The 22,637-nt window shown below is 44.0% G+C and overlaps 2 protein-coding genes across 7 annotated transcripts in view; one reads left to right on the top strand and one right to left on the bottom strand.

Annotated features, from left to right (window-relative positions):
• Positions 1-19,244, bottom strand: part of NSMCE2 (NSE2 (MMS21) homolog, SMC5-SMC6 complex SUMO ligase) — a 289,033-nt gene extending 269,789 nt beyond the window's left edge. The window contains exons 1-2 of one of the 4 annotated variants that reach the window (XM_053245628.1): positions 19,098-19,244; positions 7,379-7,525 (exon numbers count right to left, since the gene is read on the bottom strand). In XM_053245628.1, the coding sequence (XP_053101603.1) occupies positions 7,379-7,514 (136 nt within the window). In that variant the 5' untranslated portion in view covers positions 7,515-7,525; positions 19,098-19,244. Of the gene's footprint in view, positions 1-7,378; positions 7,526-14,816; positions 15,056-19,071 lie in introns of those variants that run through there. The other 3 variants (XM_053245629.1, XM_053245626.1, XM_053245625.1) reach the window with 3 other exon arrangements.
• Positions 19,245-19,283: 39 nt separating this feature from the next.
• WASHC5 (WASH complex subunit 5) overlaps positions 19,284-22,637 on the top strand; it is a 51,192-nt gene continuing 47,838 nt past the window's right edge. For 2 of the 3 annotated variants that reach the window (XM_053245623.1, XM_053245621.1), the window contains exon 1: positions 19,284-19,512. The gene's annotated coding sequence lies outside the window, so the exon portion shown is untranslated. Of the gene's footprint in view, positions 19,513-20,811; positions 21,048-22,637 lie in introns of all 3 variants that reach the window. The other variant, XM_053245622.1, reaches the window with a different exon arrangement.

Raw genomic sequence — 22,637 nt, 5'->3', positions numbered from 1 at the left:
GGGGGGAGGCTGGGGTGGAGGTTTAATTTGTCATTTTCACACACAATTAGATCACTGACTTGACACATATGTGATAGTTTCTTCAACCGAAGAACACAAAATATCCACAGAAACGACCCTGCATAAACCAAGACACAACTGATGTTCCAATGCTGCCCTAATATATTTTAAGCTGGTCAATTCTTTGCACTTCTTGCAAAGCTTGCAAGGGTCACACTGGACTCAAAGGACGGCACTGATGGTAGCAACAGAGGGCACCCCAAAAGTCTGCCGCCTGAAGTGACTGCCTCACCTTATCTCATGAAAGAACCACCCTGTTTTAAACAACAACTTTCTTTATATGGCCGCTCCATGACAAATTGATCTCTAGGTGGCTCACAAAAATATCAATTTATATTTGACTTGGTAGGATCCTTTTCTACCATAAAGGTGACAAGAAAATAATTACACACACAATGCTACCATAAAATTGTGCACACTGACTGCATGCTACCTTTCCATGCACGACCCCTAGTATTCAGGCAACCACGAAGACAAAGGAACATAACAACATAACATAGCTTTCTTAACACAGTAAAACCCACAACAGAATAACCTCAACTTCAGCAAGTAAAGTACAAATAGCTTTATTAAAGGGGGGGGCATTTTAAGTAGTATTGACCTTGGAGAGGATCAAAACTTGACAGTACTGTACCTCCTAAAAAAACCCTAAGACCACAATATTAAGTGTTGTGGCACTGAAGTGTTCCTTATGGAATCACCATACTCTTAGCCAATCAAACTAGACTGCATCCAGCACTTCTACAGCTTGGGCCCTGGATATCAGTGTTCCCTCTAAGGCATGCACACATGTGTATGTGCACACAAGTTTTTCTTATCTCCGCTCAGGTTATTTTAGATCCTGCTCAGGTTGGATCAAGAAAGACTCAGTCTGACTGCATGTGCGCACACACTGCCTTGGTACTGCCACCCAGAACAAAACTCATTCCACACCGAGATGAAAAAAAAGTTAGAGAGAACATTGCTGAGTATTTAAGAGAATGTCTTCTTTGCTATGAGTCACACACCACCCATTGAGATCATCAGGAGAGGTTCATCTGCAGTTGCCACCAGCTCATCTGGTGGCTACTCGGGGACGGGCCTTCTCCATTGCTGCCCCGAGGCTTTGGAACTCACTCCCTGCTGAAATAAGAACCTCCCCATCTCTGACAACTTTTTTAAAAGGCAGTCAAGATACATTTGTTTACCCAGGCTTTTAATTAGATACTGTTTTAATAGTTTTGTTTTAAGTTTTAAATTGTTGTAATGTTTTAACCTTTTTACTTGTTTTTATTGTTTTGTTGTAAACTGCCCAGAGACTTGCGTTTTGGGTGGTATACAAATATGTTAAATATATAAATAAAATAAAATTAAAATTAAATAAAATAAAAACATTGTAAAGTATGAATCACTCCAGCTGTATCCAGACAATTCTTCAAATCCCCCTTTTGGGTCAGAGCAGGGATTCCCAACAAATACCACAAGGGATACTTTACGGGCTTCCAAGGGGTACTAAGAGAGAGCCCTCTTGGCTTCCACGTACTTCAGCCAATCTGAAGATCACTGGACTGAAGCCATGTCCTCAGCAATGTGTCCAAATGCAGATGGGGCAGGAGGAGAGAAGAGAGTGAAGACCCTCTTCCTCTGCTCCTGATTGGCTGGCTACATGCTGAAACTCATCATGCTGTTCCCCTCAGCCAGACTGACAGACTTCAGAAAATTAGCATCGAATACTCCCATTGAAAATAATAGGACGAGTAAACATCTCCCATTAATTTCATAGAAACATAAGAAGCTGCCATATACCGAGTCAGACCACTGTTCCATCTAGCTCAGAATTGTCTACACAGATAGGCAGCAGCTTCTCCAGGGTTGCAGGCAAGAATCTCTCTCGGCCCTATCTTGGAGATGGCAGGGAGGGAACTCACAACCTTCTGCATACAAGTATGCAGACGCTCTTCCCAGAGTGGCCCCATCCACTAAGGGGAATATCTTAAATTTCAATGGGAGTCCTCATGAGTAGCGTAGTCTGGATGTAAGCCAATGACTGGAGTAGTCTCTCATAACTGTAGTGTGTGTGTGTGTACACACAATTAAAATCTCTATGGGGTGTCCGAGCTGAAAGTTTGTGAAAAAAGGGATACATGTATTTTACAAGTTGTTCTGGTAAGAATCAATCTGCCTACTTTCCTTTCACTGTAATCTTAATTGATACCCCTGCTAACTTGGTAAAGAGGCACTTTTAAACATGGTGATTCTCTTTATTTAGCAGGGGGAGAGTAACTGGCCCTATCCACACACACACACACACCCCAGCACAGTACCTCCAGTGACTGTTGCTGGTGTCTATCTTATGTTTCTTTTAGACTGTGAGCCCTTTGTGGACAGGAATCCATCTTATTTATTTATTGTTTCTCTGTGTAACTGCCCTGAGCCATTTTTGGAAGGGTGGTATAGAAATCGAATGAATGAATGAATAATAAACACCCTCATGTCAGCCCACTTCAGCCTTAAATGTTCACACATCCACCATCTGGAATTGAGGTGGATGACATAATAACACTACGCCATTGTGGTATCCCTACAAGTGTAGCAAATTTGGTTCAAATTGGTCCAGGCATTGCAAAGTTGATGGGCTTAATAATTTGCTTCCCATTTGAATCAAGCCACCGTTTGCCACGATGACCAAACCAGCCAATCAGGGTTTGAACGAGCCCTTCTAAACCAGGGTTGCAAATCATAGCTTGACCATGCTTTGCAATTCTAGTTCAGAAGGTGTACTCAAACCACAGCATGCCAGGCTGCAAACTATTATTTGATTTAGTCAAGGAAGAAAAGGCAAAAGTTCTCAACCTTTAGTCCCCAGATGTTGTTGGACTACAACTCCCACCAGCCAAAAAGGCCATTGTGGATGGGGATGAGGGGAGTTGTAGTCCAACAGCATCTGGGGACAAGACTGAGAACCCCTGAAGTTAGGAATTAAGCCCAACACACAAGAGGAGGAGGGGAGAAAGTAGAGGGAAGACAGATGCAGTTTGGAGGACAAACCACAGTTCTTCCTCCAAACTGTGGTTTGGAGAGTTGTTCAAATGCAGTTTCCAACTTGAAACAAAGACTAGGAAAGTGTCAACGCATCTTTTCAAGTGGGTTGTTCAGATCGCAGTTATACCACAAGCTTTCTCCACAGGAATGCATATGACTCAGCTGAGTATTTGTGATGGGCAAATCTCCCTCAACATTATTTAGACATGGTTTGTAAAGATATACTACTGATTAAACCTGTTAAGGCTCACAACCTTAAGCAACCAAAACTTTTGTTGGGGGAGGGGGAGCAATTTTCGGTAAATGCTGTTTTGATTCTGGGTGTTACCATAATATGGAATGAAAAAGAAAATATTAGCGGACACCTTTTCCTCCTAACACTGAGTAGCAGCTTTTGTTTATTGAAAGTTATACATTCTTTCACAGTTCCTCTAAGCTCTCAAATACCAACACCTCCCAGAAAGTGACTTTTTGGAAATATTTGAATTTAATAACTGACATACAGAGCAAGGATGCACTCGGGCAGTGAGAGAGCAGCCTGATAGAAACTGCAGCCTAATAGAACTTCCAGCTGACTGCATCAGGAAAGTGACAATTTTTGACAACCTCCCCTTCTCCAAAAAGCCCTCAAAGACATATATCTGGGTAGCACAGAGGGCTTTTTGGAGAAGGGGAGGTTGTCAAAAATTGTTGCTTTCCCACTGCACTGGGGTACTTAGTTGGGAAGCTCTACAAGGCTGCTCTCTTGTTGCACCGGTGCATCTTTGCTATGTAAATCAGTCACTCTATTGAATAAATTGGTTGAAAAGCACATGATGAATCAAGCTCTTTGGGGAAAGGCAACTCTCTTCCCAATCATTTTGCTATGTAAGCTACTTAGAAAACTTTTCTATTGAGAAGTGGAATATAAATGTCTTTAATAATAATTGTAGATAGCCCTAAAAATGCATTCTCCTTTAAAGCTTCTGACTCAAATTGACAGGGATATTTGTGGATATTATTTGAACAAGAGCTCCCCCTCCTGTTCCAGCATTGTAAGAAGCCTACAGTTTCTCTACTACTTCTCAGAGGCTGGCATTCAGACTAACTCACTCAATGGTACTTCTCAGGAGTAACAAGCATCCTGCCTTCCGCTTCACCAGAGCACCGGTCACCAATTGTGCCACAGGCACATCTATGACTGGAACTGCTAGCATAGACATGATATCAGGAGGCAAGGTGTACAATTTTTTAGGAAAATGCAAGGCAGGCTTTGATGCCACTGGTACCCCCCATTCTGCCAGCATCACTTCTTTAAAAAGCGAAGGAAAAGGCACTGTGGTCAGAGAGGCTGACGCTGAAGGAAAAAGTTTCTGATCTAAACCCGTGACAGGATGGGGGCCTGTCTCATTAGAGACATCTTTGATAGCCTTTTAGCCTTAGCAAATAAAATTTCAAATTCAGCAGCTGAAAAAAGTCTAGTAGTAGTGGGCTTATCTGCTGGAGCCTGTTCATCGGAGAGCTCCCCTTCCTCTTTTTCCAACCCAGATGAACTTGAACTCGAATCTCGTGGGTTCCTAGAATGTCGTGCAATATTAGCAGGCAACCATGCTGCCCCAGCTGATTGGTACTCTACAGGTGTGGACCCCTGAAGTCCCTGGGCAGCTATAGGTGTCTCTTGAACAGCAGCAGAAGCAATGGCATAAACGTTCTCATAAGTACATGTGCCTTCAGCAGGGTTAGACCTTTTAGAGACCCATGCACCCTCCTCAGAAAAGGAAGACATGTTAGACTTTCTCTTATGGAGCCATTTCCTAGAGTTTCTGGCTAAACAAATACGCTCCCCCAACGGAATTGACCATCTAACCGGACTAGAGTCTGGGGACAACAAAAAGGAAGGACGTCGGCCCCTGTGATAAGGCGCTGAGGGCACTGATGCCACCACAGTCCTATCCACGTTCCCCCGACACAGAACCCATTGAACTCGATTGCCCCAAAAGCGGTGAAACCAGGGCCAAACATTGTTTCTTTACAAAATCTCCTAGCCAGCAGAGCTCCTTAGCTGAGATCTACTCACCTTCCGGGCCCGTCATGCCCGTCAACTCTGCGCCCGCCATAGCATTCACCACTGTAGGATAGACTGTGGACACCATGGTTGTACCTATCGTGCTCCCAGGCTGGGTAGTACCTGCCGAAGCCACATCCAGCCACGTCCATGTCCAATGACAAAGGGGCAAGTGACTGTGAAGGGCCTGATTGTGGCAGGCTAACCATGCACGGTCAGTTACTTGTCAAAATGGCAGACGCAACTTCAGCGGGAAACTCCATTAGCGCCTTTCCCGGCTGCTGTTCCCGCACGGCCCGAATCTGGAGCCGTTCACTCAGAGGCGCTGAGCCAGAGGCGCCTTTCTTGCCTTTTTTCCTTCTTCTTTTGTTTAGCGCCATCCACCCCTTTTAAAGCGCCATCCGCTTTGAATTTTGAGCACTTTAGAATGCTCAATTTGTCGCTGCACACTCTCTGCTTTTTCCCCTGCCAGGGGAACTGTCGCAGCTGGTGTGCCATTTTCCGCATCATCCCCCGCCCTTGTAGGAACTACTGGGGTATCTTTAGGGATATCTGAAAGAGGGCCCTCCAAAAGGGAACCTCTGAGTATGTCGCCACTATGGGCGATCTCCATTGTTCTCAATCCGAGAAACATGCGAGGGAGGTAGAAGGTGGGGAATCGAAATGACAAAAAACTATGTAACATAGCTGGGGGAATACGGAGGGAGGGAATGGGGGGGGAGGGAATAAATGATGAAAATGACAGCGCAGACAAGGAACTAGCCGAAGCACCACAATAACTCACAACACAGGGGTAGAATCCGACAAAGCTTTACGCTGGCAACTCCTTTCCCCCCCTCGCACACAGTAGAAAAAGATTAGTAGGCTGAGATCCAACAGAACAACGAAGCAGTACTGTCCCAGAGCAAGACAGGACCAGAACTGGGTACAATGGGGCTGAGCAGAGGGAGTAGAGGACGTGCTGGATTTTCACTGGCCCTGTCTCGGAGCATGCAGAGCTTGACAACCCATCACGTGATGGATGCCCTCCCCATATCTTGGAAAAGGCTGCCCTTTCCCAGCTGAGAAATGGTGCCCAGGACTTGGAAACATGATTTGACTGCATAACAACTAGTTTCAAACTAAGTTGCTTTAGAGGTCATAATTAAGAACAAAAGGGATGGGAATCAGGTTCAATCATACAAAAGTAACCCTGAGAAGAATCATATTCCCTACTTGGGGGCTAGCTGAATAATTCTGAAAGTGTCTGTAACCAGGGGTTCAAAACACATGTGTCACTTCCTGCCCTTTCCTTTTGCCCTCAGAAGAGAAGGACTTAAATGTCACTCAGAGTTGCCCCCTTTTCCTCACAGCATCCCAATCTAAAGGGAAATATGGGACTACTTTTCTTTGACAATGAGCAATAACAATAATGTACCCAAAATATTTCATCTACAAGCTTCTTCAGGGGCATTTCTAAAATATACAACATAAATCCACTTAGTAAAATCTCAAAGGACAACTTCATATACAGTTAAAACACAATTTCCATCATCCTAAGATTTGGTCCTTCTCATTGCTTTTGCACTGGATGTTTCGTGTTTTTTCAGTTTTGCTACTTTTCTTGGGCCTTCTCTCTCCCCTCTATAAAGCAAGCACTGCAAACCACACACAAGTCCTGGCACCTGCTTGTTGCCCTCAAGAAATCTGGGCTCCAGGAGCAGAAATGTGGCTTCCTCATCACCCAGGCAATTAACTTCCCAAACTGGCAATTCCTCCCACTATACAACTTATCAAGGGATCTGCATAGGGCACTTCTCTACCCTGGAGAATTTCCATGGGTGGAACCCATCCACCCCCTCAAGCAGCTGCAAGTAGCCTTGTGGCGCTTTCCCTCCCCATATCTAGGGGATCCCAGACAGTGGGCCAAAGAAACCCAAAAGCTAAATTTTAGCACACCCCAACAATGCTGCACAGCTGCTCCACCCTGCATCCAATCTTTCAATGAAGGCCGTTTTAGCAACAGTGTTTAGTCACAGTTCTGATCATACTGAAATCTGGATTTGGCATTCAAAATATCAGAAAGATTTACATGGGGCGGGGGGTGGGACTGCCGCCACTGCACACTCAACAAAGAACTGCAGCTCCTGTCGGAACAAAGATGGATGGCGCAGAATCTTTCTCCGGGGCCACATTTGCATTCTAGGACTTCTTGAAAAAGCCTCAAAAGTGACAGCATGGAGAATAAAGTTATTCAAAATAGCAGCAACTCACTGTGACTTTCCACAAGGTCAAGAGCGACATTTGTAACAATATCCATTCCAGTGCTTATGTAGGTCTGGCAGGTTTTCAGAGATGAGAGGCAAGTGTCCACGCCACTGAAGGAGACCGTGGAACCCCCAGGCATCATGAACCAGTTACCTGGAACACACAAAGCTTCATAGCTGTAGCACTGTGCACATTTCTAAAACACCCAACACCTAGATCTCAAGGTGGTGTGCACAACTTAATAAATAAAACTCAATTAAAACAATTAAAACAATTTTAGAAGCATAAAATTTTAAGAATAGTTTTAACAAAAAACATTTTAAAAAATAGTTTTAGCCTGAGAAAACAGGTGTGTCTTAAGTAATTTTTTTAAAGGAATCCAGAGATGCAGAAGCTCTTCTACTGACATGGAGCACATTCCAAAACCCCGGGGCAGCAACAGAGAAGGTGCGGTCTCACATCACCACCAAACAAGCCGGTGGCAGCCATAACTGAACCTCCCCATGTGATCTCAGTAAGCAGCAGGGTTCATGACAAAGAAGGTGCTCTCTTAAGTACCATGGATCCAAGCCGTTTTCCAATCAGAGGTGGCCCTCATTATTCGCGAGGGTGTCATTCCCACCAATTAGCGCAATATGGAAACCACAAATGAAGAAACCTTACCCTAATTTAGGGGTTATATTCCTTAGGTTTTTTTTTTTTTTTTTTAAGGTCAACAAAGTAGGAAGGGAGCAGAAATAAGGGTAGAAAAGCACAGTAGCTTGTTCTATGTTGCCCCCCAAATCCTTTTATTTTTCATTACAAAAAGGAGGCCCTACTAGCTGCTTTTTGTCAGATGGTAAAACCAGTATTCCCTCTATGGTGTGCGCACATGCCTGTGCTCACAGGTTTTTTGATGTCCGCTCAGTTAATTTTAGATCCCGCTCAGGTTGAATCAGAAAGGCCCCATTCTGAATGCATGTGTGCACACACTGCCTTGATACTGCTGCCCAGAACAAAACTCATTCCGCACACAGATGAAAAAAATTAGAGCGAACACTGGTAAAGACAGCTCTGTTTAGGCAAGTTTTTGATCCTTCATCTGGGACTGGCAGCACATTTTTGCCAGTTTTTTGTATTTGTTTACACAGCAATGTTAACCTGTTTTAAAATGTTTTTGTGCTTTATTATTTTTTCTAGTTGTTACTTTAAGCTTTATGGGGAAAGGAGGTATAAATTTAATAAAATACATTAAAACTCTTCTCTGGGGTGGCTCCCATTCAGTTCTTTTAAATGAAAGCCAGAAAATTTCAACACCATCTCAAAATGGTAATAGGGGACAGCAAGATAGTCACTTCATGGGGTATATTCTTTATTTCAGTCAATGACCAGAAAAACACAACAAAACAATAACTAGCACAATACAATGCAATGGTTTTTTAAAAAAACTAAGTCAAAGTAGTCAGCTCTTGATGACTTCTGCAAGCAAGAAAACAGAACTTTGCAACATTTAGAGAAACTGAATCATACTAATCGGATAATAAAAATTGAAGGTAAAATAAATCTGAATAGCTTGGGAAGTTAACTAAAAAGGGGATTATAAAGCATGTGCAAATATCCTTATTTAAAAGGCATTATATATTTCTCTAAGGTACCCGTTGCTAATCCCATGTGTGGCAACTCGTGAAAGTTCGCGAACAAGCTGCCAGCAGGGGGAAAGGAAAGTGGCACCGCTGATGGAGGCGAGGCAGGAAACAAAATGGTGGCAGGGGTGGTGGAATGGCAGTGGCAGGCAGGCAGGCGAAGAAAATGGTGGCAGGGGGAAGAGAAGGCAGCAGTGGCGGGCGGGGAAAGAAAGCAGTGGTGGCGGGCAGGCAAGGGGGTAGGCGGAGAACTAGAGGCACAGATGTTCTGCGCCTGGCCCAGCTAGTCCAGTACAGCCATAGATCACACATTAAAATGTGCTAAAGTTAAAGCCCTCCTAAATTTAGGCACTGTTTTACAACACACACACACACACACTTCTTTAAGGGATACCCATTGCTAATCCCATGTGTGTCAGCTCTCATGAGATTTCACAAGCAAGGGGAGGGGGAAAGGAAGCCAAGCAGTCAGCGAGAGGAAGCAGCAGCCAGGCTGGCCGGCCGCCAGGAGGCGAAAGGAAGCGGCGGCCAGGACAGCCATCAGGGGAGAACAAACTGGGGCTGAAGGGAGGGGAGAGAATGAACTGGCGGGGGGAGAATGGCAGAAGGGATGGGGGGAGAAAGGGAGAACTAGGGGTACAGATGATTTGTGCCAGGTCAGCTAGTTTGATTTAAATATCTTGCTGGCCTGAAGATGGAATATTGACTGCTCAGAAAAATCTCTCTTGAAAGATTAGATTAATCTAATTGGACTTCCACATCCATCACCCTTTGCTTAAGAACTAACTTGGCTTGCTCAAAACCCAATATCAAAAGGGCTTTGTGAGGAAATCGAAAATAATGAAGCTTCTGTTAGAGAAATCTTTTCCACTGTGAGCCATAATTGTCAACTAAAGTCAATGGAACTAATCCTACTGGGGAAAATGGCATCCTTAGCCAATAAACAAGGATGCTTAACCATAACCCAGTCTCTACCGTAGTTACGCTGGCTTGTAGTTACACAGCATGCTTCTTGAAAGATGTTTCTTAGAAATTTGGATTGCATGATCTCCAATAAAGTAGAACTGTCATATAGGCTAAGTTGTGCACATACAGTTGTACACATAACACTCAGGCGTTAAATATAAATAGCTTTATTGCTGCTGGGATAAATAATGCACCGGGCAATAAAATGATTATATGGCCAAGGCAGATTTCTGCTACTACTGTGTTGGGCCTAGAACATGCAAAGCACTCCCTGAGGGTAGAAATCTTGAAAACCACTGATATAGAGCATGCTTTACTAGTTATCATTATCATCAAGTGCCTGAGGAGAGCAAGCATTGCAAATATTATTAAAAACAAAGAAGGCTTGCCCACAAATATGCAATCCAATAATCTAATCTGGTTTTTTAATCCGAAGGCCAGTTCTCAGAAAATATGCAGGTGGTAGTTATCTTGTGGTAGACGCATTACTTGATAAACTGCTCCTCCCCATTGAAAAGTACCAGATTCATGTTGTAAAACAGCGGACTCCACAGTTGATCGGTGAGGGCTGTTTCATAACAACCAAGTTACTGTGGAATAGTTGTAGCTGCTACATAATAAACATAGCTATGTTATGCTGTTATCATGCTAAAGTTGCTCACTACAAGTGGTGGGTGGGGGGATAGTGCACCCTGAGATAAGAACAGGTTCTATACATTATCTCATCCACACAGCTATGCAGGAGATGCTTGGACATGTTTGAGAGTACTCACAAAGGGCACTGGGCAAGGAGTGTTAGGCCTCACTTCAAGAGCACACCCAACACTCTTCTGCAACTGAACCTTGGAGACACACAGTACTAATGCACAGGCTGTGTTTAGGGGGTTGCAATAACTTCCTAGCCCACAAATTAGGAAGCGGACACTCCAAAGCCCAATTCAGACATTATGCTGTACAAGTGTACAGATGTCTGTGCACTCGTACATGTGTTTGTGTGAATGACTGTACCTGTGTTCAGTTTAAAAGGGAACCTGGATACAGATAGGGAGTGTACTTCTGTACCCAAGTTCACTATAACATGCGAATAACTGTACCTATGTTCAGATCTGTACCTGTGTAAACTATACACTCATTGTACAAGTGTTGAACATAACATGTGAATAGGCCTCAGGAGTGCACCCGCCAAGACGTCTCCCTTTATCCCTTTAGTGGGGATGGACTGTCTTCTTTGGATGTCCCCATACCCTCCCAGCACGTCCTTTTATCACACAGCTACACAACTTTGGCCCTGTAGGTGTTGGATTACAATTCCCATAATCCCTGACTATTGGCCACTGTGGCTAGGAATTATGGAGGCTGTCGTCCAGAAACAGCTAGATGGCCAAGACTGTGCAGCCCTGCTTTATCATGCAGGGGTGGGCTGTCTTCCATGGACATCTCAACACCCTCCCAGCACGTCACTTTATTGCATGGGAACAGGCTGTCTTCCGTGGATGTCCCAGCACGACACTCTCCCAGCATACTCTGCAGCCACTCAGATAAACAGCCCACACCCACACAATAAAGGGATGAGCCAGGAGACAGTCAAGATGTGTTCTGCACAAGCCTTCCTGACAGGCGCTTCTCAATGTGTCCCCTTCCTAATCACGTGGGCTGGTAAGGTATTATCCAAACCAGCCCAACAACATGCTCAGTAAGGCCCCCTATAATTGACAGACTTCTTATATGCCAGCAGCATGCGTGCAGAGCAATCCTGGAAGTCGGAACCCTAAAACCTTGGAAGGATACGTGGACCAGGTTTATGGCACCCACTAGTTTTGGCAGAAGCCCAACATCCTGAATTCCCAGAAGAGGATGTTTCTTCTTGCTCCCATTTCATTTTGGCATCTCTCTTATTAGAAGACACCATTGTTCCATATTCTAGAACATGACATCGTCATAAAACATAATAGATACCCCTGATTTCACAACAGCCAGGACTAAACAACCTGTTAGGCCACATGTCTCTAAAGCAGGGCTGCTCAGCTTCAGCCCTCCTGCAGATGTTGGCCTACAACATAATCCCTGGCTATTGGCCACTGTGGCTGAGGATTATAGTAGTTTAGTCCAAAAACAGATGGGGGGGGGGAAGTTGAGCAGGGCTGCTCTAAAGTGTCTGTTATGCTTTCGACAACAACCAAAAGAAGAACAGAAGAGTCCTGTTGGAGTAGAGCAAAGGTCCATCTAGTCCAGCATCCTGTTTCCCACATTGACCTTCCAGAAAGCCCAGAAGCAAGGCCTAAAGACAAGAGCCCTCTCCACTGCTGCACCACAGCAACTGGTATTGAGAGGTATACTGCCTCTGAACATGGAGGCTCCACTTAGCTACCATAACTAATAACAATCAATAGATCTATCCAACATGAATTTATCCAGCATGATGATTAGTATTCCCTCTAACAAGGATTCCCTTTTAAAAGAATCCCCTTTTAAAAACATCTGAGCATCATCACGTTTTTAAATATGTCTCTAAACCACCATTCCCCCCAATATCCCCTATTTTGAAGACAAGATGATGGAGAGCAGCATTTAGGCAATGTTGACCAAGCATGGAGAGAAGTATCAAATCATACATTAAATGCTTATTGCATCCCACCAGGGTCTTCCACATCCATGCTGCCTGTCAGAGCTTGACAAGTCAACACTACCAAGAAGCACCAAACAAACTTTGCTAACAATTTTACTTGAATAGAAGACAACTCTGAATTTAAGATGACCCCCCCTTAAAAACAGAAATTAAATATAGATTATACCTGCTTTTACCTGAAAAGAAGGGGGATCTGAATTTAGGATGACTTCCCCCACACCCCCAATTCCTAACATCAAAGAACTCGAACAAAACCTCATCTTGGATGCAGGTAACTAGGGCATGATGACATTCTGACAGCTCACATTAACCATGGTCCCTTATTGTTGGTATCTTGATCTTGCAAAAGCAAGTCTTCACCAGTCTTCCCTCTAACAGAGATTCCCAGATGCTGTTGACTACAACTCCCAGAATCCCCAGCTGCGATTGCTTTTGTTTAGGGATTATGGAAATTGTAGTCAACAACATCTGGGAATCCCCCTGTTAGAGGGAACACTGGTTTTCACCCAGGAACACAGACTCCTACCGGATTAAAAATACTAATAAAAACTAATGAAAGACAAGTTGTATCTGAGATGTCTAAACAAAGACCCAATCTTCAGTAGCCACCATATGTCATATTCTTGATTTTCCAAAGTGGAGCTCTGAAAATCTCAAGAGAGGAAAATGGAAAATGGAACCAGAGAAAAATGCCACTGCCCAGCTTTAGCCTCACTTCAGGACAATGTAAGATGCTCTTTAGATTTCATTTTGAGCATAGCATAAAACAAAAAATAAGCTTAAGTTCTTATTTTTGGTTTTATGCTACATCCCTGCAGTGACACGATAAGGACTGATCCCCTTAGCGCAAGAATACTGTATCTCGAGGAGGGAAATTTAGTGTCTGTGTCAGGATCTCAGCCATGAAATGTAGTGTAATGCATGTGCCAGGCCCTGTATAGAAGGCATGGGACAGCCATCTTGTTTGAGAGTTTGTGGCTTATATAAAGCACTCTCTCTGCCCCTCATCTCTGCTGAGCTCCTCGTTTTGGTTAGTGATGCAATTAGCTGCATCACCTTATCAGCATTCTCTGTGAGAACCTTCTCATTATTCTGTATTTCTGTGCACCTGTGTTTGCATGCTTTGCTCATGCATGTCTATTCGCCAGCAAGTGAAGCTTATTTGTAATCCACTATAAAAGGTGGCCCCTTTAGAGTGCTAATTGGATCTCACTGATGGACTAATGCACAAAGTGCCATGGACCTCACTGGAGCAACATCCCCTACTCCAAAGGGATCCCTGGTAGTGTGGGTTTTGAGGAATGTACTGTAAGCCTTTTAGCCAGTGTTCTAATTTTTTTCATCTGTGTGCAGAATGGGTTTTGTTTTGGGTGGGACTATCAAGGCAGTGTGTATGCACATGCATTCAGAGTGGGGCCTTCCACACCATAGTCAGGTCACTAATACAGATTAGGATTCCCACTCAAAGAATGGAGGCAGAGGAACAGATTTAACATGCTTTATGAGCACAAGTTGCAAATTCAAAAAGATGACAAAAGGTGGCTAAATATTTACTAATCTATGCAAAGCAAACAATATACAACAGTGGTCTTCATTATTTTTCAAGCGGGAGCCAGTTTGGCAAAAAAATAACTTTCACTGCAAGAGCCATTTCCCTCTGTGCTGATCTCCGCACAATACTGTGCTTTTCTCAGTGCTGTGAGGGCCTTTTAAGAGAGATGGAGCCCTCTCTTAAGAGCTCTATGGCGAAAGCGAAGGATTACATTTCCCAGCATCCTGTGCATGCCTTCCAAGATGGTGCAGGCGTTCAGGAGGGCTCCACTACCCTTGAAGCAACCCCTCCACCCCAACACTGGGCAAGGCATGGGCTGCACAGTGAGAATTGTTGTCTCTGCATGGCGACAGGGGACTGTGCAGAGTAAAGGTGCACCTCATTATTCACCAGAGTTCCATTCCTCACCTACAACTGTGAGAAACAAAACTGCGGCTAACAAGTCAGCATGGTGTAGTGGTTAGAGTGCTGGACTAGGACTAGGGAGACCCGAGTTCAAATCCCCTTTCAGCCATGAGACTTGCTGGCTGACTCTGGGCCAGTCACTTCTCTCTCAGCCTAACCTACTTCACAGGGTTGTTGTGAGGAGAAACGTAAGTATGTAGTACACCGCTCTGGGCTCCTTGGAGGAAGAGCGGGATATAAAATGTAAATTTAAAAAATAATAAGTCATTGTACCTGTGGGCACTGGGGGGCTAGATTCCGGGGGGGGGGGGGTGTCCAAAAAACAGTGAAAAACAGAAAAGTTACTAGAAAGCAAACTGTCCAGTAAATCAAACTTACTGATTTGATGCATTTGGAATTGTTGCTTTCCTTTTTAAAAATCAAAAGCAGCCCAGAAGGGGCCAGACCCATTGCCGGGGGTGGGAGGGGCAAGGGATAGGGTAGGTCCGCCCCCACTCACATTTTTCACAAACAAAATTTTAAATAACCGAATGTACTGGTGGCCAGATGAGTGGATAGAGCCCCCTCCCCTGCTATTTTTTGGCAAACCCCCCTCCCATGTTACATAAGAAGAGCCCTGCTGGATCAGAGTCCAGCATCCTGTTTCACACAGTGGCCCACCAGATGCCTCTGGGGAGCTGTGAAGTGCGGGGGGGGGGGGGAGAGTTGCCATAGCAACCACACATGGAATGTTGGGAGGAGGGTTGGACTAAGAATCAGTTGGTGGCAGTTGGAGAGTTAGTTAGGAGTTGGTGAGGCACCGAGTAGGACTGGGGAACAGAAAGCTCTAGCTCATACCTATTTAGAAAGAAGGTCAAGATATACTGTGTCGAGTCTAGCAGCTGGCTTATTTGGCAACACTGTTAAGTGAAGTTTATGTGCCCTGCTTTGCAGTATTCCTTATTTCCATCTTTTGTAAATAATAAACTCGTTCTTATTTGTTTCTACACGTTAAGCTTGGATTCTTTTTTGATGCACTGAACATATATGCCTATCCTGTACACGCAAGGCTATGTGACCGAGAGGTTATTTATTGAGAGCAAGATAATCGACTACCATATGGTGTCAGCGAAAGGAAGTAATAACTGATTCAATTCCAGGAATGTGGTGACAGTTGATATAAAAATCATTATAAACAAGTCACCTCCTTGGACTTGGGAAGGGTATCAGGGTGGGTTCTTGAAAGGGGCCCACAGGCAAAAGCTGAGGGCATGCCCCCTCTCCTGCTATTGCTCCCCTGCAACTGGCATTTAGAGGCATATTTCCTCTTAGGCTGGAGGCAACCTATAGCCCTCAGACTAGTACCCAATGATAGACTTGTCCTCCATGAATTTATCTTAGCCCTTCTTAAAGTCATGTAGCCTGGTGGCTGTCATCACATTTTGTGGCATAGAATTCCATAGGTTAATTATGCATTGTGTGAAAAAGTACTTCCTCTTGTTGGTCCTAAATTTCCCAACCTTCAGTTTCATGGGATGACTCCTGGTCCTAGTGTTATGTGAGAGGGAGAAAAATTTCTCTCTATCAACTTTCTCCACACCATGCATAATTTTATAGACCTCTATCATGTCACCCCTCAATCATCTTTTTTTCTAAACTAAAAAGTCCCAGGTGTTTTATTCCTTACCTCATAAGGAAGGTACTCTAAAGCCATCTTGGTTGCCCTCTTTTGCACCTCCTCTAGTTCTAACATCCTTTTTGAGGTATGGTAACCAGAACTGTACACAGTACTCCAAATGTGGCTGCACCATAGATTTGTATAAGGGCATAATATTATTAGCATTCCTATTTTCAGTCCCATTCCTGATTATTCCAAGCATGGAACTGAACTTTTTCACAGCTGCCACACACTGTGTTGACACTTTCAACGAGCTGCCCACCACAACCCCAATATCTCTCTCCTGGTCAGTCACCAACAGCTCAGATCCCATCTGAGCTGAGCCATCTGAGTATATGTGTAGTTGGGGGTTTTCTTGCCCAAATATGCAACACTTTACACTTGCTAACATTGAACCACATCTGTCATTTTGTTGCCCACTCCCCCAGTTTGGAGAGGTCATTTTAGAGCTCTTCACAATCTCTTTTGGATTTTACTACCCTAAATATTTTATTTATTTATTTATTTATTTTATTTTACATATTTTATACCGCCCAAAACTTACACCAAACAGTTTGGTGTCATCTGCAAATATGGCCATTTCACTGCTTACCCCAACTTCTAGTTCATTTATGAATAAATTAAAAAGCAGTGGTCCCAGTACAGATCCCTGGGGCACCCCACTTCTTACTTCCCTCCATTTAGAGAACTGTCCATTTATACCTAGCAATAGCAATAGCACTTACATTTATATACCGCTCTATAGCTGGAAGCTCTCTAAGCGGTTTACAATGATTTAGCATATTGCCCCAAACATTCTGGGTACTCATTTTACCGACCTCAGAAGGATGGAAGGCTGAGTCAACCTTGAGCCCCTGGTCAGGATCAAACTTGTAACCTTCTGGTTACAGGGCGGCAGTTTTACCACTGCGCCACCAGGGGCTCTACCCTCTGTTTCCTATCCTTCAACCAGTTACCAGTTCACACCTGAACCTGTCTCCTTATCCCATGACTAAGTTTTCTCAAGAGTCTTTGATGAGGAACTTTGTCGAAAGCTTTTTAAACATCCAAGGACACAGGTGGACCTCACTATATGTAAAGCCACCATCTGCCGTTTCACGTATCTGCGGTTGGGTGACTGACACCTGACCTCGGCATACGCGGAAAAACCTGGCCCACAAGGGGTTTCCGCATATCAGAGGCAGCTGGAAATGACCGCAGACGTCATTTCTGGCCACCATTTTGTGAAACTGAGCTATTTGTGTGGCTCATTTACCTTAAAACCCCTGTAAAAACTGTGGGAAAGTACCCAGAAAGGGATTTTTTCTGACTTTGGGTGGGGGCATTGCTGGATCACTGGAGGCCCGCAGAGCACAGTAGGGCACTTTGTTTTGCCCTTTTAACCCTTTCCTCCCCATCTTTTGGGCAATTTTTTGGGTCTGGGGGAACCTAACCTCCGCAATACCATTGCCCCAGTGATTCAATATCTTTCATGAAACTCCTGAAATTGAAGCTAAGAGGCACCATCAGCTATTTAAACCTGGAGTCAAAATTAAAATGTGTCCTGCCTACATACAACCCACAGATCTCCAGAATAGTTAAGTCTATTAAATACCACTACTCTCACTGACTTAATGAAAATTGATCAGACTAGCAATTAGGCCTATGGCAACTGTGCACTTTTATACAAAGAAAGTTGATTCAACTGTTGCTTGGACTGTTTTTGTATTACTGCTAAAAAGATCCATATTTTTGAATGGCTATACTTCACCATTGCTATCAATAAAATTCATGCAGCCCACATGCTTATGAATTCCTGATCATGTACCGCACTACTGAAAAAACTTGGGATGTCCCTGCTCTGCCCCACATCAGGCACATCAAGCCTCCACCTCATCCCAACAACCTCTGCCCCTTCCCAAGGGGGTAAGACCGCACCCTCTGCATCTCAAGGTCCGAGCCTCTGGAGACCTGGCAACCCTAAATGATACTGCAGCAAGAGAGGGAAAGGCTCCAAGGTTCCACCTAGGTGGGGAAAATTCAGACTGTAACTCCATCCCCTGAAAAACCAAGTGAGGAGTAGCAGAGCAAAGACGACAGACAGAGCAAAGAAGAGCTGGGGCAGACTAACAGCACTAAGACTGCACAGGTGCACCAAGGGAGGCCTCTGTGCCTTCCAAAAACATATCCCTGAGGGTTGCACAGCCCCTCAGAGGGAAGGGGAGGTCATAAAAAAGAAAGCACACCCTGCTTTGTGCACCACTGGCACTGCATTTAGTTAGAAAGCATTTTGGCAAATTTAAAAAACTTGGCTTCTTTTTCTACCCTGATGGCGTATAGAGAAGTCTTGTGAAGACAAGAAGGAGAAAAACGCTTTACAAATAAATATCAGGCAACTTTATGCAGGAACAACGGAACTTGCACCAAACACCTTAATCCTCCCTGGAGGCTTCATCCAAGCTCTGCTTCTAACACCAGAGCTCAGTTCTAGTAGGACATAAGTCACAAAGCGCCATTGAGCATATACAAAGTAATTCCCCTCCCACAGCCTCGCTGCAAATCAGCTACACCAGGGGTTCCCACCCTTGGGTCCCCCAGACAAGTGGCTGGGGGTGATGGTAGCTGTAGTCCAACAGCACCTGCCTAGGGGGAGCAAGGCTGGGAACCCCTGAACTGCACCTTCCCTCTTGTTGCTCGGAATGAATGGCGGAGGAGCACTCCCCGTCATAGTGTGTGATGAACGCGGGGGCGTGTTTGAGCCCCGGGACTTGCTCCTTTTTTCTTGTTTGTTAGAAATCGAGCATTTCCCCCTTTCTTAATTATTGATTATTGTTTTATTATTAATAATAATATTTTCCCCCAGGATAACGCAAAGAATGCAAGAACAAGCACCTCAGGAAGGAATTTCCCCTCCCTACCTAGTTGCTGTGTCTATGGCCGCGGGGTCGTTCTTTAATTCGCTGGAAGAAGAGACCAACTAGGGCATCACTCTCCCTGCCCGGGGCTCCTATTTGAACCACTCGCCCAGGGCCTTCCAAGGAGGAGGGGAAGAGGCTCATCATCACCCCGCGCCTGTTCACATGACCTGGTGGCGAGCGCTCATGTGATGCGGTGCAAGAGGAAGGCTCTGCACTGATGGCTGCTTGCAGGGTTGCTTTTCGCCCTTTCCTTCTCTTTCTCCCTTTCCTTTCTCCAGCCGCGTCTCACTTCTTGCCGCTCCAGGAGCTACTCTGACAAGCCTCCTACGTTTAAGGGATCACCCTCCTTTCTCTTGAACCCGCAAGCTGGGAAGCAAGAGGAAAAGTCTGCGGGGGTCCCAGTGCAACTAGGATAGTAAGTACGAGGCAGTGGGGTGGGAGAAGGGGGGCGTCACAGGAGCTGAATTATTTTAATTGCAATCACTAATTTGAGCCAAGAGTAATCTTAATTGAGCTAAGAGCACCGTCACTTCCTTCTCCTGCAAGGTTTGCTTTTGTTTTAGTAAATCATGACAGGCACATATCCAACAGGTGTAGCATCCACCTCATCATGGACTTTGCTGTGATGGGGAGCAGGTTTAACTTCCTTGATTTCTGCCCCTGTTAAAAACATTGGAGACCTACTAGGGGCGGGGGAGAGAGTGGACATGTTAAGCCATGGAGAACAATCCCATGGATTTATATTCTTTTCTTTACGTATCATGTTCACAAGAACATCTGATCTGTGGACGTGCAAAGTGCTTTCCTTCCCCTCACTGTGGCTATCCCCTTCCCACAAGGGTCTGGAATTAAGGGGGAGTGTGTACCCAGATCAAAGGGGTGTGATGCAGATAAAACTCTAGCTCCAGACTTCTTTTAAAAAGTAATCATAACAAGAAAACTGTTGGCACAGATGAACAGTCCTTGTGACCCAACTCTCAGTTTTCTCCAGTGCTAGCCAGTTTCTTCTGTGGAACTTAAAAGCTGGACACAAAAGTAATGGCCTTCTCTGGTCCCTAGCTTCTGGCATTCCAAGGTATACTGCCTCTATACAAGGAGGTGTATTTAGCTTTCAGCAATGGTATTAAATTAGGCAAAGGCCTCTTCCAGCCCTACAACATAATTATTATTATTTTAACTGGAAAGGGCCAAAAAAGTGAAGGAAATGTTGCAACATCCCTGAGGTTATTTTAAGAGTAGGAAGAGAGAAGTGGACCACTGCAGAGGGAACAAAGGAGGGAGGCGTTTGGTACGAAGAATGCCAGGGATTGGTGAGAAAGGAGGGTGGTTTGAGGAAGTTGCTTGACTAAGTGACAAGAAGAGAAAAATAGCAGGCAGAACTAAAGGTTGAGCCTGGAGAATAGAGGGATGGTAGGAAGGGCTGGATGAGAACCCCTGCTAACTGGGCAAAGAGGCACCTTTTACTGTGGTGATTCTCTTTATTTAGCAGGGGGAGAGTAACTGGCCCTATCCACCCCCAGCACAGTACTTCCAGTGACTGTGGCTGATGTCTATCTTATGTTTCATTTTAGAATGTGAGCCCTTTGGGAACAGGGAGCCAGCTTATTTATTTATTATTTCTCTGTGTAAACTGCCCTGAGCCATTTTTGGAAGGGTGGTATGGAAATCAAAATAATAATGATAATAATAATAATTATTATTAATAATAAAACAGACATCACCAAGACCTGGAAATGGCTTAAGAATGGTAACTTGAAGAAAGAAACAGAGGGTTTAATACTGGCTGCACAAGAACAGGCACTCAGAACAAATGCAATAAGAGCAAAAGTCAAAAAATCCACCACAAACAGCAAGTGCCGCCTTTGTAAAGAAGCAGATGAAACAGTGGACCACCTAATCAGCTGTTGTAAAAAGATCGCACAGACTGACTACAAACAAAGGCATGACAAGGTAGCAGGGATGACACACTGGAACATCTGCAAAAAATACAAGCTACCTGTAGCCAAACATTGGTGGGACCATAAAATTGAAAAAGTGGTAGAAAATGAAGACGCAAAAATATTATGGGACTTCCAACTACAAACAGACAAACATCTGCCACACAGTACACCAGATATAACTGTAGTCGAGAAGAAAGAAAAACAAGTTAAAATTGACATAGCAATACCAGGGGATAGCAGAATAGAAGAAAAAGAAATAGAAAAAAAACCCACAAAATACAAAGATCTACAAATTGAAATTGAAAGGTTGTGGCAGAAAAGGACCAAAATAATCCCAGTGGTAATTGGCACCCTAGGTGTAATTCCAAAACAACTTGAAGAGCACCTCAACACCATAGGGGCCACAGAAATCACCATCAGCCTGTTACAAAAAGCAACTTTACTGGGGAACAGCCTATATTTTGCGACGATATCTATAATAACCAACAGTATTGATGATAAAATTCAGCCATCCCAGCCCTTGGGAAGGACTCGATGTCTGGATAAAACAAACCATTCAATAACACCTGTCTGACTGTGTAAACAAGAAATAATAATAATAATTAATAATAAAGGGTACCAGGGCTAGGGAATTTAAGGGTAGCAACAGTAGGGATAAATCTTCAAAATTTGTGTAGTTAGAGCTGCAATTTGTCTACAGTCTGTGGTTGGTGTTTGCACCCTTTTACAGAGAGGAAGCAAAGGCTGAGAATTAATTAATTGTCCAGCATGATTCAATGAGGCTTTGGCTGGATGAGAATTTCCTGAACACATTAGCTTTATCCCAGGTTTTACCTCTTTGCTATATTTGCCAGAACCTCTTTATTCTCCAGAAATAATGAAGAGTCTTGTGACACCTTAAAGACTAACACATGTATTATAGCACAAATTTTCATGGAGTACAGTCCACATCATTGGGTATATGAAGTATAACCTCAGACAGGTGCATATATAGTGGGGGAAAGTGAAAATAGTGGAATCTAATGGCCTTATTCATTTATTGCTTAATTACCAGAAAATGGGGCATGTTTAGGGGCACGTTTGCCATGCAAACAATAACTGCCCCCCACCCTCCTTATAGTCTAACTATAATACAGTTGGTGCCATCGGATAGCTGGAACTTGCAAGTGATGGAGCTCAAGGACTTGAGCATATCATGACATACTAATATGTATGTTTCAATTTAATGCACATTTTACATAGAACACTTTAAAAAAGCGAATAATGTAATATTTTGTTGGAAATATAGAGTGTTTCTGTGTCTCACAACTTGAAAACTCTTTTTTTCCTTATGAATGAAGTTGTATATCAGTGTTTTACTGTTTTTTACCATGCTTTAAGTAACATTTAGTAGTAGAGCTGTGATTGCCAAATAAAATTGTCTTGCGGGCCTCATTGGGCATGGAACCATAGCTCAATGGTATAGCATCTGCTTTGCATGCAGAAGGTCCTAAGTTCAGTCCTTGATATCTCCAGGTACGGTTGGGAAAGACACCTTCCTGAAACCTTGGGGAACTGTTCCCAGTCAGTGTAGACAATACTGTACTAGATGGACCAATGG

The sequence above is a fragment of the Hemicordylus capensis genome, chromosome 4, assembly GCF_027244095.1.
Source record: "Hemicordylus capensis ecotype Gifberg chromosome 4, rHemCap1.1.pri, whole genome shotgun sequence".
In the NCBI taxonomy this organism is placed as follows: Eukaryota; Metazoa; Chordata; class Lepidosauria; order Squamata; family Cordylidae; genus Hemicordylus; species Hemicordylus capensis.
This window is presented reverse-complemented; position numbering and strand designations above follow the sequence as displayed.